The sequence below is a fragment of the Thermothelomyces heterothallicus genome (genome assembly GCF_042370625.1).
Source record: "Thermothelomyces heterothallicus CBS 202.75 unplaced genomic scaffold P884_scaffold_48, whole genome shotgun sequence".
NCBI classification, from domain to species: Eukaryota; Fungi; Ascomycota; class Sordariomycetes; order Sordariales; family Chaetomiaceae; genus Thermothelomyces; species Thermothelomyces heterothallicus.
The window spans coordinates 13,447-32,474 of NW_027192609.1; the positions used below are offsets into that span (position 1 = coordinate 13,447).

The window sequence follows — 19,028 nt, forward strand, 5'->3', positions numbered from 1 at the left end:
ATATATAGCATTTAAGGTAGTTCTTAATAGCCTTAAGAGTATTAAGCTATTAATAGAGATCTATTAGACTTATCTATTCCTATAGGATTAGGAAACTAAGGAGTAGACGAAAAGGGGCAAAGAATGTCTTAGCCCTAAGATGTTTACAAAGGAAATTGCTAGCTAGCTTCTAGTACGGTATAGAGCAATTTAGGTAGAGGTAGCTAAGGAAATGAGAGCGCTAGTCTTACTAGGAGGGGGAGTATTAGTAGAGGATAGTAGACAAGTAGATATATTTAGCTAAGTTAGTAATCTTATCTAGGGATAGTATAACTACCCTATATTCCTATTAGATAGTAAGGTTATAACTAATGTAATGTTTATTATTACTAGGATAGTATAGTAGGTTAGCTACCTTAAACTCTAACTAGAGACCTTCGCTTATAGTTTAATTTTAACTTTACTTTAGATAAATAAGATATTATTAAGAGTAGTATATAATAGGTATAAGAATATAAAGATCTATATTACCTAATATAGAGTTTTTAACTTAGTTTTTTATATTTATGTTATTTATTACCCTATAAATATATAAACACTTCTATATTTAATATTATACTAACCTAAGCACTAGCCAAGGGGTATAAGTACTAGCTAAGGGGTATAAGTACTAGCTAAGGGGTATAAGTACTAGCTAAGTATATAGAGAAGGTTATTATAAAGGATATAAAGGACTCCCTTTAGATTACCTATTAAGAAAAACTACTAAAGACTTACTAGGAGGTTTATTAAACTAACTAAAGGGTATAAATACTAGCTAAGAGGTATAAGTACTAGCCAAGGGGTATAAGTATAGGCTAGTATATTTAATATAGATCTTAGGAGGTTACCTAGGTATTAGGTAGTTAACTAGCTTACAAGGGGTTACCTATACTAACTAGTATATTTAATATAGATCCTAGGGGGTTACCTAGGAACTAGGCGATTAGCTAGCTCGTAAGGGGTTACCTATACTAGCCGGTACATTTCAAGTAGGTAGGGCATAGGGTAGGTCCGGTAGGGCACGGCAGGGGGGTATAGGGCATATGCTAGGAATAGGTAGGGCGTGGTATAGGGCCTATAGGGCGTAGGGTAGGTCTTTTATAGGCCATGGCCCTTAGAATGGAAAAACGACTACCTGCTCCTATTTGGCTTATATGGAAAAAGTAGTATATATATGCCTACTATAGCATATAGTAATAGAAAAGATACCTAGAGCTTTGTTTTCCTATTGTAACTAGGCTAGTTAAAAGTCCTTCTAGTTAAACGCTTTTTTAACCTTCCTAAATAAGAGTTTATATATAGAGAGGTACTAAGTCTTAATAGCTAGGTTAGTTAGCTAACTATATAAGTCTAACTTCCTTTATAGTATATTAAAAATTAGGTTAGTAGCTCCTTTTAATAGCTAGGAGTATTAAATAGGTTCTAGAGTCTATATAAAAGCTAGCTACTTATTAGTATTAGCTATATTATTAGAATTTTCTAATAGAAGTCTACTTATTAGGGGTTTAGCTATATTAACTAGTTATAACTTAGATACCCTCTATCCTACTTTGATATTCTTAGATATGATAGCTTCCTTTTAAACCCTTATAATATATTTGATCATTAATTACTTACCTATTACTAATGACTTAGCCTAGGAAGTTATATTATTAAGGAGCTTCTAATAGGTATATTTTAAGGGGGAGAAGACTAATAAATCTAATGGTTAGAGGATATAAGAGATATATAGTAGTAAAAAGAGTAACTAGATATTATTCTTATAATATAACTATATTAAATTATTAGTTAAATAACTATTATAGCTATCTAGAATTATAAGCTATTACTAAGAACTATCTTCTAACTAGGTATAAGAAATAAAGACTTTTTATAGCTATTTAACTATAATAGTTTAGTTAACCTAGCCTATCTCTATTATTATAAACTTCTAGTCCTTTAAATCTATCTTATTAATAGGAAACTACTATTATTAAAGACTCTTGCCCCTAAAGATAATAACTAGAGGAAGGGATATCCTTATTATAGAGATATACTTAAGGAAGGAAGTCTATACCTATAAACTAGGAGCGTTTTCCTATATTATATATAGTTAAATACTTTTAATTACTAGCCTATTAGTTCCCTAGCCTTCTATAATATTATATTTATCTATATTCTAACGGTTAGCTAGTAAAATATCCTTAATAACTAGGATATTTAACTATAGCTACTAACTATATATAACTAAGTTAATAGTACTTTTAATATAAACTAAATCCATCTTATAAGCTTATTAGGTTTAAAAGATAGGATTTCTATAAAGGAACTAGGTTATCTAGCCTTTTCTAACTATTATATAGCTAGCTCCTTATACCTAGAGTATTTAGCTAGTAAACTCCCTAATTTATATATAGGTTGGTAAGATACCTAGGGTAACTTAGATTAATAACTATTAGGTAAGCTATTCTTCTTATATATAACTAAATATCTAGAGCGATTTAGCACTAGTTAAATAGTTTTAGTAGCTATATAGTCGGTTCTAAATAGTAGCTTGTAGAAGACTAAACTCTTTAGCGATAGATCGAATTAAACTATTACTATTCTAGTATTTAGTAGGTATATCCTATAAATCCTACTAGGTATATTCTATTTTGACTGTTTAATATACTGACGAAGTTTGAAGTGGTAGAGTTATAAATTGAAGAAGTTATAGTTAATTAAAGTGGTTAGGTTAAAGAAGCGGTTTGGCATGTGTATGTGGCCTAAATGGGCGGTGGCCTAAAAACAGGGGTCCCGACTTAAGGCGTGTCGATCTAGTTGTCGAGAAAATGGATAGTACGGCGACAACCATTGGGACACTCCTTTTTCTAGAGGCAAAGCGAGCGAGCACCTCGCGTACCTATATCGAAGAGGTGGAATACCAGGCATTCACTGCTGCGTGCGTATATTACGTTGAAACTGGGCTTGAGCCGCTCTGGACCATGACCTGCGTTGGTAGTGCGGCACGGTTATGGATATTTTCCGGTAGCAGCGATTTCCTCGACGGCTTGGAGTATTTCAAAAAGCATACGACGCCCCCGGCCGAGTTGCTCCGCAAGACTCCATCACCCCGGCCGGCTAACGCAACGCTCCCCCTCAACTGGCACGACAACGAGGTTGCTCAGTTGGATGCTCGCCGTCAGCAAGGAGAGATTGTTCCAATGGCAGCCGCCCTAGTCCCTTTAGATCTCACCCAGGACGAGCGCGGGGTTAGCTACGGGTCTGGAAATGAAAGATTCGCTTGAGAGGCAATAGTGGTGAACCGCAGGACACATCACAGAATCACATTAAAGCGGAGCCCGACCAGAACGCCGGCGCCTGAGCGTTGGTAAGATGATAAGGAGGAGATGATCGAAGAGAAGTCGAGCTACGGGTCACCAAGGTCTCGCACACTCTGAGAAAGAATGAGTTTTAGTTTGATATCTATACACAGTTGTCAACAGAGGATGATTGGATCAAGGAAAAGCGGGACAACCTAACAGTGTGGGCTTATCGTCTTGGATAGAAGACGGTCTCCTGGGCCAGACAGCTTGGTTGACAATATTTACCACCTCTACAGTTTCATGGGGAATTCTCGTGTTCTTTTTTTTACTCTATTTGGTTTCGTTACTGCTCATCTTTTAAGTCGCCTTTCTCTCGGCCGTAGCTCGTTTTGATCTTTGAGCCCTCTGACTTTCTCTTCTCGACCTCTTTACCATCACCCCTATAAACTTGGATTGCTAAGTTGCTTCTCTAGTGACTCGGTTTCAGTTGATAGAAGATTGTGAGATTAAGTATTATTGCTGCTCTCATAGGGTTCAAGAGTTTCAAATTCCAACGCAGTCGTCAATGGCTATAAAACATGATTCAGGGGTAAACCAGAACTTGATCAAACCCTCCAGTTGACGACACTCCCATACCTCGTCTTCCACTGTCTCACAAGCTTGACGGGTTTGTTTGAACTTCACACGCGCTATATAATGATTACGGTTGAAGCGCCCAGGACATGAATCGACACGGAAACAGAACCAGACTGGTTGAGCGACTTCCTCTGTAGGGTCTACTTGGAGGCGGCACTGGCCAACGGATCGGGAACCCCCATTCTCGTAACAGAGGAGAATGCCTCTACAAGCCCCATTGCTCTCATCATAAAAGACCAGCGTTGAAGAAACGCCACTTAGTGGGGCCCAGGAGAAGTAGGCCTCGTCGCCGAGAGGACTACCATACGGGTTTGGCAAGCGAAACGGCTTGGAGAGACTTGTATCAGCCGGTGTTCTGCAGTATGCTCCGAAGAAGCAAACCGGATTGCCTTCCTTCGGTTCACCGTAGACCATTGTCAACGGAGGGGAGGCACCCAGGCTGCTATCCCTGATGCTGCCATTCCATTGCATACCGACAAAGACGTCGCCGACGAGCTTGGTCCGAATGACAATGCTTTGGGTCCGGCTCTGTAGACCCTCTCGGATACCGATAAGAAGGAGACGATCTCCCGTTGAGATAGGTACATAGAGCCAAACAATGCTTCGGCGTCTTCGGTTGGAAAAAGCCCGAATGTAAGAGTCCATGGCGCAGGATCCTCGGAGGCGATGAACGTGAATGCCGAACAAGCAGCCGCCAGAGAAGAAGAAGGTAAGGCCAGTTATCTTGTCCATTTCAACAGCATGAAAATTTTGGCAGCGAGTAATATCGGCAGGGTACGCTCGACAAAGAGCAAGACTTGGTGGGGTAGGTGTATTCCAGAGTTGAAAAGAGGGTTGGTGTGGGAATACAAGACGCAAGCATCCGTCCTGTAACTCAAAGATGGTTAGCGATATAGGCATCGCCAAACACTTCGGTAAGAGGTTCATACCTTGAGCTGTGCTTGGACTCCTAAAGCGGAGTCGTCTTGTATGACGATGAATGCGAACCGACTGGTACACTCCCCCTTGTACTTCGGTCGGTGAGGAAGGCGTTCGACCTTGCTAATGCCACTAGAGTCGATGGTTAACCTTAGCGTTGAAAGGGCCGACTGAGATGCCGTGACACGTTGGAGCATCCCATCACGCTCCCAAGAATGCAAGTTGTAGAGAGGAACTGTGAGGAGAGGCTCGGGAGCTGTAGCTGAGATTTGGGCGGCTACTCGAAAAACCGGATCACATCTCCACAACAGCAGATGTTGGGAGTAATGGCGAATTATCTCCAGTATCTCCTGCGGTAATGTGTGCAGAGGCGGCAATCCGCAAAGTTGGCATATCGCCCTCAAAATCGGCACGTCGACCAGGCTGTTTGAGAAATGGATGGGCTGGGCTCGGCGCCACGGACTTCTCCAAGCGGCCAAGACCCAGAGGCGATGCAAGGCATCCGGGGCTGAACATCGCTGCCGAAAGATCTCGAAGCACTCTTGGTGAACTGGAATGAACTCGGGCGAGGCTGCGCAGCGATAGCAGTCAGGACGGCGACATAGCAAATAGCCATCGATTCTTGTACGGCTGTAGCCTTGTTGCGGGAAGGGGAAAGGCCGGGTATGGCCACGATACGAGGTCGAATCCTGGTTTCCGAAGACTACAAGCACGGCTTAGTATATAGAAAAGAGATATGAAGAGATGGGAATGCCCTTGGCAGCATACGCGCTATGACTCTTTCGTGTCGGAATATGAAATCGGTACAGAGGCCGCAGCGAGGATAAAGCCCAAGATGGCCACGGTCACCATGGTCACCCATGGTGGGTTTATTACCAGTGACGTTCCTGTAGAATTGGAAGGCCGAGAGCAAGGCATAGAGCAGCTGGCGTAGTTATTGAGAAGGGAGTACTGAAGCATGCAACTTCGAGCGACACCGCGCCTTGGCTTTCTGTTCATTTCACGACTCAACGTTTATTAGCACCTGTCGACACCTGAGGACACCTGGCAGGCTCTTGGGCCGGAGGAAGGTTACCGAATTATCCGCGAATAAATACTCAATGAGTCACGGTAACGAGCGCACGTAAACAAGTTCGTCAGTTTCATTGAAGCGAAGCTAAATAGCTGACGGCCGGGAGGTCTCGTTTACCCCCCGTCTTCGTCGCGGCCCCGAGATGCTACGATGTCTATCGATCCACGACGACTCTTTGCGCCAAGTATCCACAGACTCATCGCAGTGCATCAGAGGTATTGTGTTTCTATAAAACAAAGGATGTCGCTCTTTCATTTTAGATGTCAACTTTGACTAGACTGCCTCCTACGGGAAAAAAGCAAGTTTCTTAAAACACTTACACCATGCTCTCGTTCGCTTTTGTCTCCCTTCTTGCTACGATCACGGCAGCTAAAAACGTTGTTCCGTCACGCTAGGATGGGCAGTGCTTTTACCCGAAGCCTGACATTGGATTCGAGCTTGACACGTATCTTGGACGTTGGTATCAGGTAGCTGGAATTATCGCACTATATACCGCCAACTGCACATCCATCTTTGCCGGATATAGTTTGAAAGTGAGCTATATCGCTTCCCCCTTGGGGGTTGATCTAGGAGAAGGCCCTGTTAACAAGTCATTTAGGACAACGGCACTGTCCAGGTGAACAACAACTGCGAAGCTAGGGACAGACCTGTCAAGATTCATGGGACGGCAACTCCTGCCGATCCCGAGTATGGAGCGGCTGGTGTTTTCCGCATCCAATTCCCAGGCGAAAAACCATCAGATTGCCCTGGGCCAAATTATTACAGTGTGCATGGTATGTCCGTACTTCTTCCCCGCTTAATGAAGAGGGTATGAAGTAGCCGATGGAAACAGACTAATTACACTGGCGAGCTCTCTTTGGTTCAGTCCATCAAGTTTACCACGCTATTATTTTGAGCCGCCAGCAGTATCCTGACGAGAGGCTGATCAATGTAAGGCCTACACTGCTATCGGTGTTCTGAGTATTATGCTAACTCATTCGGTAGGCTTGAATCAAGAGCGCTGAACTTCTCGGAACCAACCTTACCGATGTTGTCAATACTGACCAATCTAACTGCGAGTTCATTTAAGGCCGAGAACGTGTTGGAAATTCATCGTTGCATGTGACACATCAGTCTCTACTATCGCGATTATTTAATTACGAACAATTTCTTGAATTTTGCAGCCCTAGTATAGCATATCGGACCCTCTAAGACAAGATATCATGTGCGACCCTCTCATAGTTTGATATTAGATACATTACAATAGATTCACGTATTAGTCGTATACAAATGTCCGACTTTCACTTTCGTGGAAGCTCAGATTCCTTGATATACTTTACATCGTCCAACTCTCCCTTGGACGAGTCGTGTACCAGAACATACCCCGCGGTTGGGTTCGCATATCGCCTAACTATTCTTGTTCCGGCAAGAATAACGCAGGCTGCTAAGACTCCGTACATGGTAGTGATCCTGAATCTTCTAGTCACCGTTAGAGTTTCCCTCTGTACTGGGTTTCACCGACGTATGGTCCTCGCGGATCGTACCTTCTCAAAGCCGTGCTTTCGGGAAAATGCTCCTGTCCGCCAGGACCACCCATATCATCCTTATTTTTCCCAGAAAACGATGACCAATTGCGAGCTTGTGTGAATTTTGGTCTGCCGGCAGGGAAACCATAGACAGCATGGTTCTTGATGAGAGCATTTTTGCTAGAGGAGAAACCCCCTCCAGTCTGTCTCTGCAATGCTGCAATTCCTCGCTTTAGCCCAAACATTACTGCAAGGTCTTGTGTTCCTGGCGACGATGGAGAATAGAATATGGAACACGGCCTAAGTATGGAGAGCAGGGAGAGCAAGATACCTGGGATGGAAGCAGAGTGCGAAACATAATATCTTTGTTCGCCTCCTCTAACTGCCTCGCCTATGACCTCAGGGTGGCAAAGCAAATGTCAAGGGCTAGAACCCCTGGGATACCCCTGGAGAGACGACGCGTTAACCTGACAAAGCTAAAATATAGGGAAAATGCTAGCTAGCCGTAAACTTAGGGAGGTCACATGCTTGTCCCGGGAAATCCAACGGATGATTAGATCGGAGTGAGAGTGTGTCTTGGCATCGATCTGGGGAGACTTCTGCTCTTTTGATGATGCCACAACTAGCAAGAAACGTAAGCATAGGAAAATCCATATCCCTCGCAGAGTTTTACAGCCTTGTCATAAGATCAGGTGTTTTTTGCACAATTGGCGCTGGCATCTTACGACATGGCTCCCTCTTAATTATGTGGCTACTATGAAAGCCATCCAGCCCGGCCTTGCTTAAATTATTAATACGTCTTATGAACAGGTAATTATGCCTCCAATGCATCGAGCCAAGTGCTTTAAGCATGTGCGAATCATGAATAACCAGGTAAAAAGGACAACTTATGAAAATCCTAGCATTCCAATTCTCCCTCTATGATAGACGATAGCTACTTATGGACGTAGGTGCCCACCAACCTAGTCGTGCACTTCGACACTACTGTTCCCGGTCTTGTTCCCTGTCTCGTGCGGCACCCGATGAAACTTTGCTTTGACCCCTGTCATCATGGACATAAAATAGGATGGCATCTCGGTTTCCTCGGGCATTACCGTGATCTCAATGTCAAATTCCTTGAAGAGCGCGGGAACCACTTTGTGCACGACCAGCTCGGCGAGATGTCTGCCGGGACAAGATCGGGCTCCTCCTCCCCATGTGAGATTGAACCTCTCCATTCGCCGAACCACATCGTCGTCCTGCAACCATCTGTCTGGGTTGTATCTTCCTGCATCTTCTCCAAAGATGTTAGGATTCCGGTGTAACGCCACGGGATTGCACCCGACCGTAGTACCGGCGGGGAAATAGAGACCGTGAAGCAAAGTACCGCCTTGGGGAACCTTGCGCGAAAGTGACATCCCAATGACGGGGTGTAACCGCTGGGCTTCCTTGATGCTGGCTCGAGTGTAGCGCAAACGGAGTCCGTTGTCGGCTCCAGAGGCGTCCAGGTCGCTGCGGACCTCCTCCACGACCCTGCGTCGGACCCCATGATGAGACCCAATCATGGCCATGGCCGCGGTTAGTGCTGAGCACATAGTCTCGTGGCCGGCACCGAAATTGGTCACGGCGAGTCGGCGCAGATAGGTCTCATTGAACTCGGGCCTCTCTTTGTGTAAGGAGATTAGATTCTCGAGCAGGTCGTTGATGGCTCTTCGTTTACCACCCGGGTGAGACGGTGACCGAAGGGCATTGGCGATTCTTTTGGACGTCTTTTGATACACGGGCTTGGCAGGAGGTCAGCAAACTGTGAAAGGAAGAGGAAAAAAAAGAAAGAAAGAAACAGCACCAACACTAACCGTAAAGAAGGGCTTGAAACCCTTGGGCGTCTTGAAAGTCACCCCCCAGATATTGGCAAACACTCGACTTAACGTCTTAGAGATGAACGACAGCCTAGTGACGGTAGGAAACAGGCCGAACACACTCTTTCGTTTCCATCCGAGGTAACTCTGGGTGCTGGTACCACCATCAGAGCGTGCCTGGATGTATCGAGGCGACCATGAGAGAACGACAGCCCCAAGACATTCGACGGCAATGATGTGCATCCATTCCTTCAAGTCAACTTCCGCACCATCCAACGCCTTCAGCTCGGTAATGGCAGCGGCAATGACGCGATAGACGGCCGATTCAAATCTCCGGAGACTAGGTGACTGATATAGCGGCCCAATAAGTCGCCTTTGCATTCTGTACCGCTTAACATCGAACTCGGAGAGAAAATCGAGTGTGTCAGGAAAATGAGGACGGAGTTTCCAGTCCAGACATGGTTTGTTCAGAGCCGTTGCCACTAAATTGACGAAATAAGTATTGGTGAGGCATTATGCCATAGGGGATGATTAATTAGGTTGTCACGCACGGTAGAAGTCTGACTTCTCATAGCCATGACCGGCGCCTGTAAGCCGTCAGTTTTCCCGTGATTTTACTGTAATATCCCTGGAAGCTAGATTCAAAAAGACCATAACCTTACCGTATATTTCCCTAAATGCTTCCTCGGAATCAAACCAAACCTCGTTGGGCCCTACGCGGACCATGGGCCCGTATTGCCTGTGCAACGTCTTGCCCAACTCACGGGCGCGGCCGTCTCGCACATGGCGCGCCTGCCAAACATTGGAGATGGCGGCGAGTGTCGGTCCCGGGATCTGTGCCAGAGGATGAAAGAAGAGTCGATAGATGGCGATATTGACCAATACCAATGAAGCGAGGGCGACAGAAAGGCCTAGCAACCTGGCTGCCAGACGCACCAGTTCCCAGAGATGCATCATAGAAGCAGGTTCGGTGACATCTAGACTGCTCTTGTGAGCGTTTTTACTCTTTTCCATGCACTCAGGTTACATACAACGTAGAGAACGCTCCACCCTTGGCATTGGGTGTGCCGTCGAAAGTGGTGCGACAGTTTCCGAGCGTCCGAATGTTCAAGTTCACTGATGGAGACTTTACCTTGAAACGAAAATTTCATAAATTAGGGTTAGGGTTCCATTGTGGAGGAAAGTACTGAAGTACAAGAGAAGTCATAATCATATTTTACTCCTTGCGCATAGCTTCGTTTCTGCAGCAAGGAGAGTATCAGCTTAACGATAATAACGACCACGCTCTGCTCGCCCGCCGCGGCGCAGACTTACTGGGGAGGTCCGAGACTCAGGATATCCAGTCCACCTTCCAACTGGGCCTTGCTGGGCATCCTGTTGAGCGCCATGAGCTGGGAACACTGGGCCATTGCCGGATCCATCCCCATGCTCGCCATGGCGACAACGGTCTGCCCCTTCGCATAATACGCTACCCACTTGCCCTGCTCCGGGTCTCCCTGCAACACCACGTCGTCCCATCCACTGGCCATCGTGTTGCCACAGTAGCGCAGCTGCGAGCCAAGGGCGCTCCAGAACACAGGGGTGTGAAACTCTGGCGTGCGGTCCGGGTTGAGAATGTGGCTCGCAACAGTCCGGCCTGCGTTCTGAGCAACATTCCAATGCTCGATGCGCACGAGTTTGCCATCTCCGCCCGGTCCACGGTAGGGGTGCGTGGCAATGTCGCCAATGGCATACACGTCCTGCAGACCCACTACCGCAAACGCCTCGTCGACCCTTAGGCTCCCATCCTGCTCGAGCTGAACCGCGCTGTTGTTCTTGAGATACTCGGTCGCGGGCGCAACGCCGACTCCGAGGATGACGAGGTCCGCTTCGAGCTTCGTGCCGTCCTTGAGGTGGACCGACCCGACGTTCGACGGAGCGGACGCAGATGGCTCGGCCCTGTCAACACCTGCCGACAGGTAAAATTTGACGCCCTTCGCTTCCACGCCCTTCTTGATGATGTTGCCAACTTTCTCCCCAAGGACGCGTTCCAGCGGTGCCTTTTCCATTCCTACGACTGTCACGTCATTGCCGTTTGCTGTGGCCACGGCGATCTCCATGCCGATGAAGGAGGATCCGATAATGACAATCTTCTTGCCCTTGTCACCAATGGCATCAACGATCCGTTTCGCGTCATGGACAGTGCGCAATGTGAAGATGTTGCCGAGATCTTTGAATCCTGGCAGGGGCAGCCGCCGAGGCGTGCCGCCAGTAGATAGAACGAGTTTGGTGTAGGCGAACTTGCCTCCGGACTTGGTCGTGACCGTCTTTGTCGCGAAATCCACCGCCGTGACCTCGTCGTTCACGATATCCACGCTGCCGTCCTTATACCAGCCCTCATCCCGCCACTGCAACTTCGCAAGATCGGTTAACAATGCCTTGCTGAGCTTCGGCCGGTCGATGGGCAGGTACCCCTCGTTGGAGATGAGAATGATGGCTCCCTGGTAACCACCGCTTCGCAGAGCCTCGATGGCGCCCAGCGCTCCTGACCCGCCTCCCACAACGACAACTTTATCGCCGCCGGTGGCGGTGCACTTGAACTTGGGTGTGCGGTGGCCCCGCTTAATCGTGTCCGCATCGCCGGTGATGTAAACAGCACCATCGCGCTCGGTGGCTTTGAAGACAGGAAGCGCGTTCAGCGCAGGCGCGTCCTCGACGTCGCCCGTCTTGGTGTTGAAGCAAGCTGCAGATGGATGGACCCGAGTGGTTAGCAGGCAGTATATCGCGATCAGGGCGAGGCAGAAGAGATGGGGGGTTGTTACCTCCGTGCCATGGGCAAGTGATGATCCCGTTGGTCCCCAAGACGCCCTTGACGAGGGGTGCCCCGTAGTGGGTGCACTTGGGTCCGACCGCCTGGACCGTTCCGCCGGCATTGACGAGCAGGACCTTTCCATCAAGGCCCTCTACTTCCACCTCTTGTTTTTCGCCGGGCTTCAGCGCGAGCGAGGTAACCCCCTTCAACTTGTATTCCTGCGCCATGTTGCGTCTTTCGCCCAAGAAAAAGCGCCGAGAGCTTCGTAGCGTCCAAGTTGGCGACAATGGTCGAGCTGTACGGATCGTCCGGTAGGCGTTTCGAACACCGGTGAGGAGGGGTGTCATCAAAATGGCGTGAGGAGGGGAAAACGAAAGGCGAGCGGTGGACTGGAGTAGAGTGGATGCCGAGAATGTCTGGGTAACGGTCCGGGGCACCTCCGCGCAGTTTGTTATGCGCGGGATGAAACATTGGCACCGACCTCAGCCAAACAGGCAGTCGGACAAGCTTCATTCCAAGACTTTCTGGATCGCTTATGAGCGGGGGCCCCGGCAACCAAACGAGGGGCAGTCAGCTATCCACCTGCTAGAAGGTAATCAGGTGGCTTCTGAATGGTCGAACTGGCCTGTGCCATCTTCTTCTGATGTCGTCATGGTGGGGGGAGGAGACGCCGGGGTGCCGAGCGGGGCTCTCGTAATTGTGCGTTCCGCTGGCCGCTGAGGCCTTGGGCAGTGAGTGGTCCACTCGAATTCAACTCCACGCGGTTCGAAGACAGAACCGGTCGCGCACGGGAGACGAAGATCAGGGCCTACTTGTGGCCGGTTTTCTTAAGTAGGCATAGCCATTAGAGCAGTTTCTCATTCCTCGACCTCACCCTCGCTCCTACTGTAAATGCAATGCTATAAATATATGCAGCTGCCTTCCCTAGCGGAGCATCGATGATAAACGTGTAAGGTATGTAATACGTACAGAATACTTGGTCCTCATTAGTGTAAGCAAGCTGCGCGCATGACCGAGAGTCCGAGTCGAAACGACCGTATCGAAACGTCTGGCCGTCTGATGATGGCAGACCACGCTGCCGAGAACTTCTGACCCTCCAAATATGCGTGGCACGCCGCGAAATGGTTACTACGCGTTACCCTCCGTCCCTTCAATCCCGCTCAATTCCCGCATGGTCCTGGATTCCAAGGCAAGTCTACACTTAAAAATCTAGGATCCGCGTCAACTAAGGAGGTGTAGGGGCGTTCATGGTACGGGGAGGCACTACATTCCAAAACGACCTCACCCAGCCCAGTTATTCGTCAACTTCCATTGCCTCCATGCCAATACCGTCCTCCCAGGTCAACTCCCGCTATGCATGTTTCTGTTAGCTGCCAGTTTCGGCGAAGTTGTAGATTACCTTCCAGTTCAGTCCGTCACGTCAGGTCACCCAATGATGTCGTACACAGAGATAAGTTGTGACCCACAGGAATGGCTGGCCAGTAAGTTGCCGCAAGTCGATCACCAGGATGAGCGAGAGCACAAGCTCAAGGCAGAACGGAGACTCATGCTTGGCCAACATCCGGCACGGCATATGGGAAGTTACCTGATACCTGCCGCTTTAGGCGTTTCGCAAGTGCCGAAGTGTTCCATCGGCCCAGATTCTTGCCCTTCCCTGCCAGATGCCCAGCCGTCACGAAAATGTTTAAAATACCCGTACTCTTCTTCTCAGGTCTTAGTTGCGCAGTTGGTGGTCTGTCATTTGGGAGAATAACCTCAATTCTAGAACCTCGATCTATCAGTCTGCGTACCTGACTATTACGGACCCTCGGTCCCTCCCACATAATGGCGCCCCTAAATTCCTTCTTCCTCTCTGTGGTGCCAATGCTGACGCTGGTGGCAGCGAAGGAGCTGCCAGTGGACATGGCCCTCAAAAAGGCGATCTACGATAACGGCATCGTTCATGAACAAATCATGGCGACGAAACATGTCGGTCTCCCTCTTGGAGGCGTAAACCGATTCTGACTGACATTTGTGTAGCAAATATGGAGCCAGTTGGCCGAACAAGGAGCCTTTGACTCGTCGCAGTACGAGGCATTCGACGAGGAGACAGATTACTTGCCCTGCCAGGATGGTATCGTATCCCTGGTTCCCGGTGATCCCGCCAACACCTATCGTTGCCAGGGCCTAGATCTCTATGACTTCAAGCCGCACGTGCAACTCGGAAACTCGACCGGGAGAGGGGCAGGTTCGTGGGGCTGGACAAGCCCCGAAGGCCGCGAGTTCGTTGCCATCGCCCAGCAGGATGGCACTGCTTTTGCCGAGGTCAGTCCCCAGGGCAAGCTCATTTACCTTGGCCGGCTGCCTCAGTACGCCAAGGCACTCCCGTCCATGTGGCGGGAAATCAAGGGATACAAGAGCTACATCCTCATCGGCAGTGAGGCTGTGGACCATGGCGTTCAGATCTTCGACCTGAGAAAGCTCCTCGACGTGGATCCGGCGAGCCCCGTGGTCTTTGACAGCGTCAAGGACCTTACGGGATTCTGGAATGAAGGCCTCCCTCTCGGCCGGTCGCACAACGTCGTGACGAATGAAGAGTTGAATTACGGGTTAGCCACCGGATTCCAACCAAGGGACGGACCCCTCAGGGCGGGCTTGATCTTTTTCGATCTCACCGACCCGTCGAACCCCAAGACCTTGGGCGGCACCGGCGCAGATGGCTACGTCCACGACGCCCAGTGTCTGGTGTATAGAGGTCCGGACGAGAAGTACAACGGAAGGGATATTTGCTACGGATACGACGAGGACTCCCTGACAATGTGAGTTTTGGTTTCACAAAGTCGAGCATATGTGGAGACGCTACTAATATCAGTCTCAGTTTCGACGTTACCGATAAGAAGAACATCAAAGTCATCTCCAACACCTCCTACGAAGGGTTCGCTTATACCCACCAGGGCTGGGTGCTCGACCCGGAGTGGCAGCAATACCTGATCGCCGACGATGAGTACGACGAGTACGACAAGACGGGCTTCGGTGCGGATGGTTATCCTATCTCTTACATCTGGGACATCACCTCGCTCGAGGCACCCAAGCAGACCGGTCACTACAAGGGTCTGAGGAAGGGAATCGACCACAACCAGTTTGTGAAGGACGGATTCGCGTATCAGAGCAACTACGCATTGGGTCTCAGCATCCTCGATCTGCGTTCTGTGCCGTCGGACCCGACCGGAAAGGGCATCAAGGAGGTGGCGTACTTTGACACCCATCCTGAAGATGACCATCTCCCAGGCGGAGGAAATGTGACATTCACGGGCTCCTGGAGTCATTACCCCTTCTTCCCCAGCGGGTTCATCGTCATCAACACAATGGACCGAGGCGCGTTTGTTGTGAAGCGCTCCAAGAGCGATTGACGGATTCTCAGCTTACCTGTGGTTGTTGATCGCCATTCTGGTGGGGATGCAACCTAGCGCTGATTCGCAATGATGATGTCGAGGTTGCTTACACACATGTTGAACGATGCCAGTCTCTTCGGCACTAAAGTCAGGTATATTTACTCAATACGACGGCTGATTGTTAGCCATCCCTGCCTTGCTTGCCTCTTCTGGTCATAGTTTGAGACCCGATATTTACTTTGTAAGCTCGGGCTCGCCCTCGACAACGACCATGCCATGCATCCCATGATACTTTGAAGGTTCAGCTGGCCTCCAACCAGCCTTTTGCAAGAACTCGCCATCCGCAAGGCGGAACACCTCGACCTTGAGCGGACGACAACACTTCACCATTTCCTTCTCACTAGCGTCGCCAAATCCCCACAACGATAAATCTCCTCCAGGGCAGGTACCTAGTATGAAGATGTTTAGTCAGATAATAGCATGACACCGGTGCCGTGGTCCAACGGACAACGTACTCAAAGCCATCAAGACGTCTTGCTCTGCTAGAAACTCAATGTGGTCCCCGCTCTCTGCTGGACAGGGGTTCATGAAGTATCTCCCCGTGGCGTCCAAGCCCGTCACTTGAAAGATGTTTATGACGTCGTGGACATCCGATTCCGAAAGCCCAAACGGAAGCACCGCACGGGTCAGGTTGGAGTGGCAGTGGAAATCGTACTGTCCGCCGCTCAAGACCGAGTTGATGTAGGGGTCGCAACGAGTGCCGAGCAGGTCGTGGACGCGGCCGCCGTGCTCGTCCTCGCCGTACCAGGCCAGAGTGTCCGAGATGATTGTAACCAGCGGTCGCATGTAGGGCAAGCACGACCACAACCTGTCGTAGGTCGACACGTGGCTTGCATGGAGCTGCCGGGTTCGTGATGCCCAGAAACGCTCGCGAGGGTTGTGGGCATTCCAGATATTCAGATCTCCCACCTGTGGTCCTTCGGGGGTGCTGATTCGGATAATGCTTCCTGCTTCCGCTTTCCAGGCCTTGCCGGACCGAATTGGGAGCGTGAATTCCTCGACCAAGACGCGGGGGGCCTGTTGGATGGATGAATAGAGCTCCGTATCGACCGTCAGCGGTGATCCGGCTGTGGGAAGATAGGCGGGCACCGGCGCTGGAATCGGCTTCCGGTTCCGGAGACGATCCTCTCCGTTGAACCGAGTTTCCGGCATTCTGGGCACACACACCAGGGATCTTGCTGAGGTGCGAGCTGTCTAAGATCGTTAGTTCGTGAGAGTCTGCCTACACACCCCCAGCAGGATCGTTTTATTGTCAAATTGTCAAATCCGCCCATTAACGTGATGCCGCGAGAAGCCGAGAAGCGATCTGCCATAATTAATACCCCGCATCTGCTGGAGCAGGTACAAGGGGTTTCTCCAACTAACCTTTCTAATTATCTCCACATTGTCTCCTCAAAAAGCCCCTCCTCCTCCCTATCTATTACCGCGTCGAGATACACTCTGCGCAACCAAACTTTTACCCAGCCAAGTCAAGCGGCCTGGACCGGGACGATATTAACTGCTAAAACCTCAGGAGCAGCCTTGCCACAAATTGAGGGCATTCCCACTCCAGCCCGGTATTGAACCTATCACGGTCACCTAATTAATAGCATTCCCATTTTCAACCCCTTGAACGAAATGAACGTCTTTCCTGGTACCGGGGGTCTTACGGCGTGGGCCCAGACAGAGCAAGCGGTGCAGAGCGTTGAAGATGTGATCGAAGAGCACATTCTTCCAAAACTGGATCCCGACTTTCTCGAGTATTTTACTCAAGTGCGAACCAAAGCAGCAGCTGGGTCGGGGAAAGTTGCCCCCAAACCCCCATCTATCCAGGAACTGCGCGCTCATCCGGAGGCATTCCGAGTGCCTTGCGCCCTTGACACAAGGGGATATCCCAGGGTTACCGATCTCACATTCCCATCACAGGACGGCGTCAGCATCCCTGTTCGAGTTTACCACCCCGACCGAGAGAAGCATGGCACAGGCCCGTTTCCTGTTCATTTGAACTTCCATGGTCAGGTTTCCACTATTAGTTCCCCAGAATTCGCTACGTCTGTCAAGAGCATCAGCCTAACTGGGTCATGAAACCAGGCGGTGGCTTCGTTGTTGGCGGCCTGGAGTCAGAAGCTGCGCACTGTCTAAGCATGAGAGAAGCAGGGGTTATTGTTGTCGATGTTGACTATCGCCTTTGCCCGGGTATGCAACCAAGCTCTGCTCTAATTACCGAGAATGCCACTCTCTTGATTAGGCGCCAAAACGCTGACTGTCCGGCCTGAAAGAAAACACATGGGGCAAATGCTTTCAAGATGCATGGGATGCTCTGAACTGGGTGAGGACTGTTTTTCTTTCTTTCTTTCCTTTCCTTTTTTTGTTTATACTGAAAATTGGCTGATCGTTGCGTCTAATTAATAGGTTCGCGGGTCGGCATCGCTTCTCAATGCCAACCCAGCTTCCGTCTCGGTCGGCGGCATATCCGCGGGCGGACATATCAGCATAGTGCTACAGCACATGGCGCGGGATGCTGGCATTCCCTTGAAGTTATGCATGGCTACTGTGCCACCAGCAACGAGAGCGCTGAGCTATACTTACTACACTGAGTCGCCGTTTCCTTCTTTCCACGAGTTCCACCGTGGGCCTGTGCTGCCCTGGGCGCAAATCAAATACTATGGGCGCCTTTGCATGCCACCGGAGAAGCTACCCGAGCTCAGGAAGCTGTGGCCCAGCTGGTGGCTCGAGCCCCTCGAGGCGCCTAACTGGCGCGGCCTTTGCGACACCTTCATTCGGACGGCCGAGCTCGACCCCCTGAGAGATGAAGGCGAGGCTTACGCCATGAAACTTGTTGCGGGTGGGAACAAGGTCACTCTCAAGAGATACTTGGGCTGCCCCCACACATTCATGTACATGGACGCCCTAAAGCGGAAGCACGAGTATGACCGTGATTCAATCGCTGCGTTGAGAGTGGCACACGGTCTCGATTGACGTGCTTCCCCGAACGGGCAGGATGGGGAACTTTTAGTTAATAGCGTTAGCTAGTTCCTACGTAGTAAGGTCTCGGACCATTCACGGTGCTGTTCTCGAGCATGCCCCTGCGAAGTTCCGTCCGAATGTTAGTCGTGTCAAGAAATCCCGAAAACGCCAAGGACCCCCCAATCTCACCTTACAAATACGGCAGCTGGGCCGGTTGCCCAATTGATCACCCGCTCCTCTCAACCGCAACATGCTAGTATTTAGTTCTTGCTCGGGAATGGGCCGGAAAATGGAGGTGTTGCCTAACCCTAAATTTTGCCGCGAGGTGCTTCTTCCTAGTGTATTTATATCTTCTCCCTCTGATGGTGTATCAGGATATTTGTTTGTGTTACCTCCAAACCGGCCGCCAGGCCTTAGAATAAGGTAATTCAACCCGTAATTTGGGACTTGGGTCCTCCGGGTCGTTCTATGTGGGGCCTGGCCGAAGAGGTGGTATCGGAACCAAAACGGAGAACTGGCTCCCGTTTGGGAACCACGGCCAGGATGGTAGGCTATAAGGGCGCCCAAACCCGGCCACAGGTGGTTT

At 49.6% G+C, this 19,028-nt stretch overlaps 8 protein-coding genes across 8 annotated transcripts; 4 read left to right on the top strand and 4 right to left on the bottom strand.

Moving 5' to 3' along the window:
- Positions 1 to 2,780: 2,780 nt before the first annotated feature.
- Positions 2,781 to 3,287, top strand: P884DRAFT_213173 (uncharacterized protein; the record flags this gene model as incomplete). The annotated part of the gene is made up of 1 exon (XM_069439195.1): positions 2,781 to 3,287. A coding segment is annotated over one exon (507 nt), but the record flags the coding sequence as incomplete, so codon positions are not given.
- Positions 3,288 to 3,731: 444 nt separating this feature from the next.
- On the bottom strand, positions 3,732 to 5,770 carry P884DRAFT_252722 (uncharacterized protein). The gene is made up of 3 exons (XM_069440744.1): positions 5,628 to 5,770; positions 4,871 to 5,562; positions 3,732 to 4,808 (listed from the first exon to the last, which is right to left on the bottom strand). Exons 1-3 carry the CDS (start codon positions 5,719 to 5,721, stop codon positions 3,849 to 3,851), a joined length of 1,746 nt encoding a protein of 581 aa, XP_069293190.1. The 5' UTR covers positions 5,722 to 5,770; the 3' UTR covers positions 3,732 to 3,848.
- Positions 5,771 to 6,254: 484 nt separating this feature from the next.
- Positions 6,255 to 7,075, top strand: P884DRAFT_288343 (uncharacterized protein; the record flags this gene model as incomplete). Its single annotated transcript, XM_069443942.1, has 4 exons — positions 6,255 to 6,311; positions 6,351 to 6,464; positions 6,530 to 6,861; positions 6,916 to 7,075. The coding sequence occupies 3 exons, from the start codon at positions 6,255 to 6,257 to the stop codon at positions 6,743 to 6,745; spliced, it is 387 nt and encodes a 128-aa protein (XP_069293191.1). The 3' UTR covers positions 6,746 to 6,861; positions 6,916 to 7,075.
- A 136-nt stretch (positions 7,076 to 7,211) lies between these two features.
- P884DRAFT_213231 (uncharacterized protein) lies at positions 7,212 to 7,681 on the bottom strand (the record flags this gene model as incomplete). The annotated part of the gene is made up of 2 exons (XM_069439201.1): positions 7,212 to 7,389; positions 7,455 to 7,681. The coding sequence occupies 2 exons, from the start codon at positions 7,679 to 7,681 to the stop codon at positions 7,212 to 7,214; spliced, it is 405 nt and encodes a 134-aa protein (XP_069293192.1).
- Positions 7,682 to 8,398: 717 nt separating this feature from the next.
- P884DRAFT_281357 (cytochrome P450) lies at positions 8,399 to 12,292 on the bottom strand (the record flags this gene model as incomplete). The annotated part of the gene is made up of 7 exons (XM_069443538.1): positions 8,399 to 9,199; positions 9,272 to 9,756; positions 9,826 to 9,861; positions 9,937 to 10,108; positions 10,194 to 10,197; positions 10,589 to 11,979; positions 12,164 to 12,292. 7 exons carry the CDS (start codon positions 12,290 to 12,292, stop codon positions 8,399 to 8,401), a joined length of 3,018 nt encoding a protein of 1,005 aa, XP_069293193.1.
- A 1,358-nt stretch (positions 12,293 to 13,650) lies between these two features.
- On the top strand, positions 13,651 to 15,610 carry P884DRAFT_233222 (uncharacterized protein). Its single transcript, XM_069439875.1, has 3 exons — positions 13,651 to 14,033; positions 14,085 to 14,863; positions 14,923 to 15,610. The coding sequence occupies exons 1-3, from the start codon at positions 13,890 to 13,892 to the stop codon at positions 15,452 to 15,454; spliced, it is 1,455 nt and encodes a 484-aa protein (XP_069293194.1). The 5' UTR covers positions 13,651 to 13,889; the 3' UTR covers positions 15,455 to 15,610.
- Positions 15,611 to 16,772, bottom strand: P884DRAFT_233223 (uncharacterized protein). The gene is made up of 2 exons (XM_069439876.1): positions 15,952 to 16,772; positions 15,611 to 15,885 (listed from the first exon to the last, which is right to left on the bottom strand). The coding sequence occupies exons 1-2, from the start codon at positions 16,646 to 16,648 to the stop codon at positions 15,671 to 15,673; spliced, it is 912 nt and encodes a 303-aa protein (XP_069293195.1). The 5' UTR covers positions 16,649 to 16,772; the 3' UTR covers positions 15,611 to 15,670.
- Positions 16,773 to 16,884: 112 nt separating this feature from the next.
- P884DRAFT_233227 (Alpha/Beta hydrolase protein) lies at positions 16,885 to 18,555 on the top strand. Its single transcript, XM_069439877.1, has 4 exons — positions 16,885 to 17,489; positions 17,567 to 17,671; positions 17,755 to 17,804; positions 17,888 to 18,555. The coding sequence occupies exons 1-4, from the start codon at positions 17,114 to 17,116 to the stop codon at positions 18,452 to 18,454; spliced, it is 1,098 nt and encodes a 365-aa protein (XP_069293196.1). The 5' UTR covers positions 16,885 to 17,113; the 3' UTR covers positions 18,455 to 18,555.
- Positions 18,556 to 19,028: the final 473 nt, after the last annotated feature.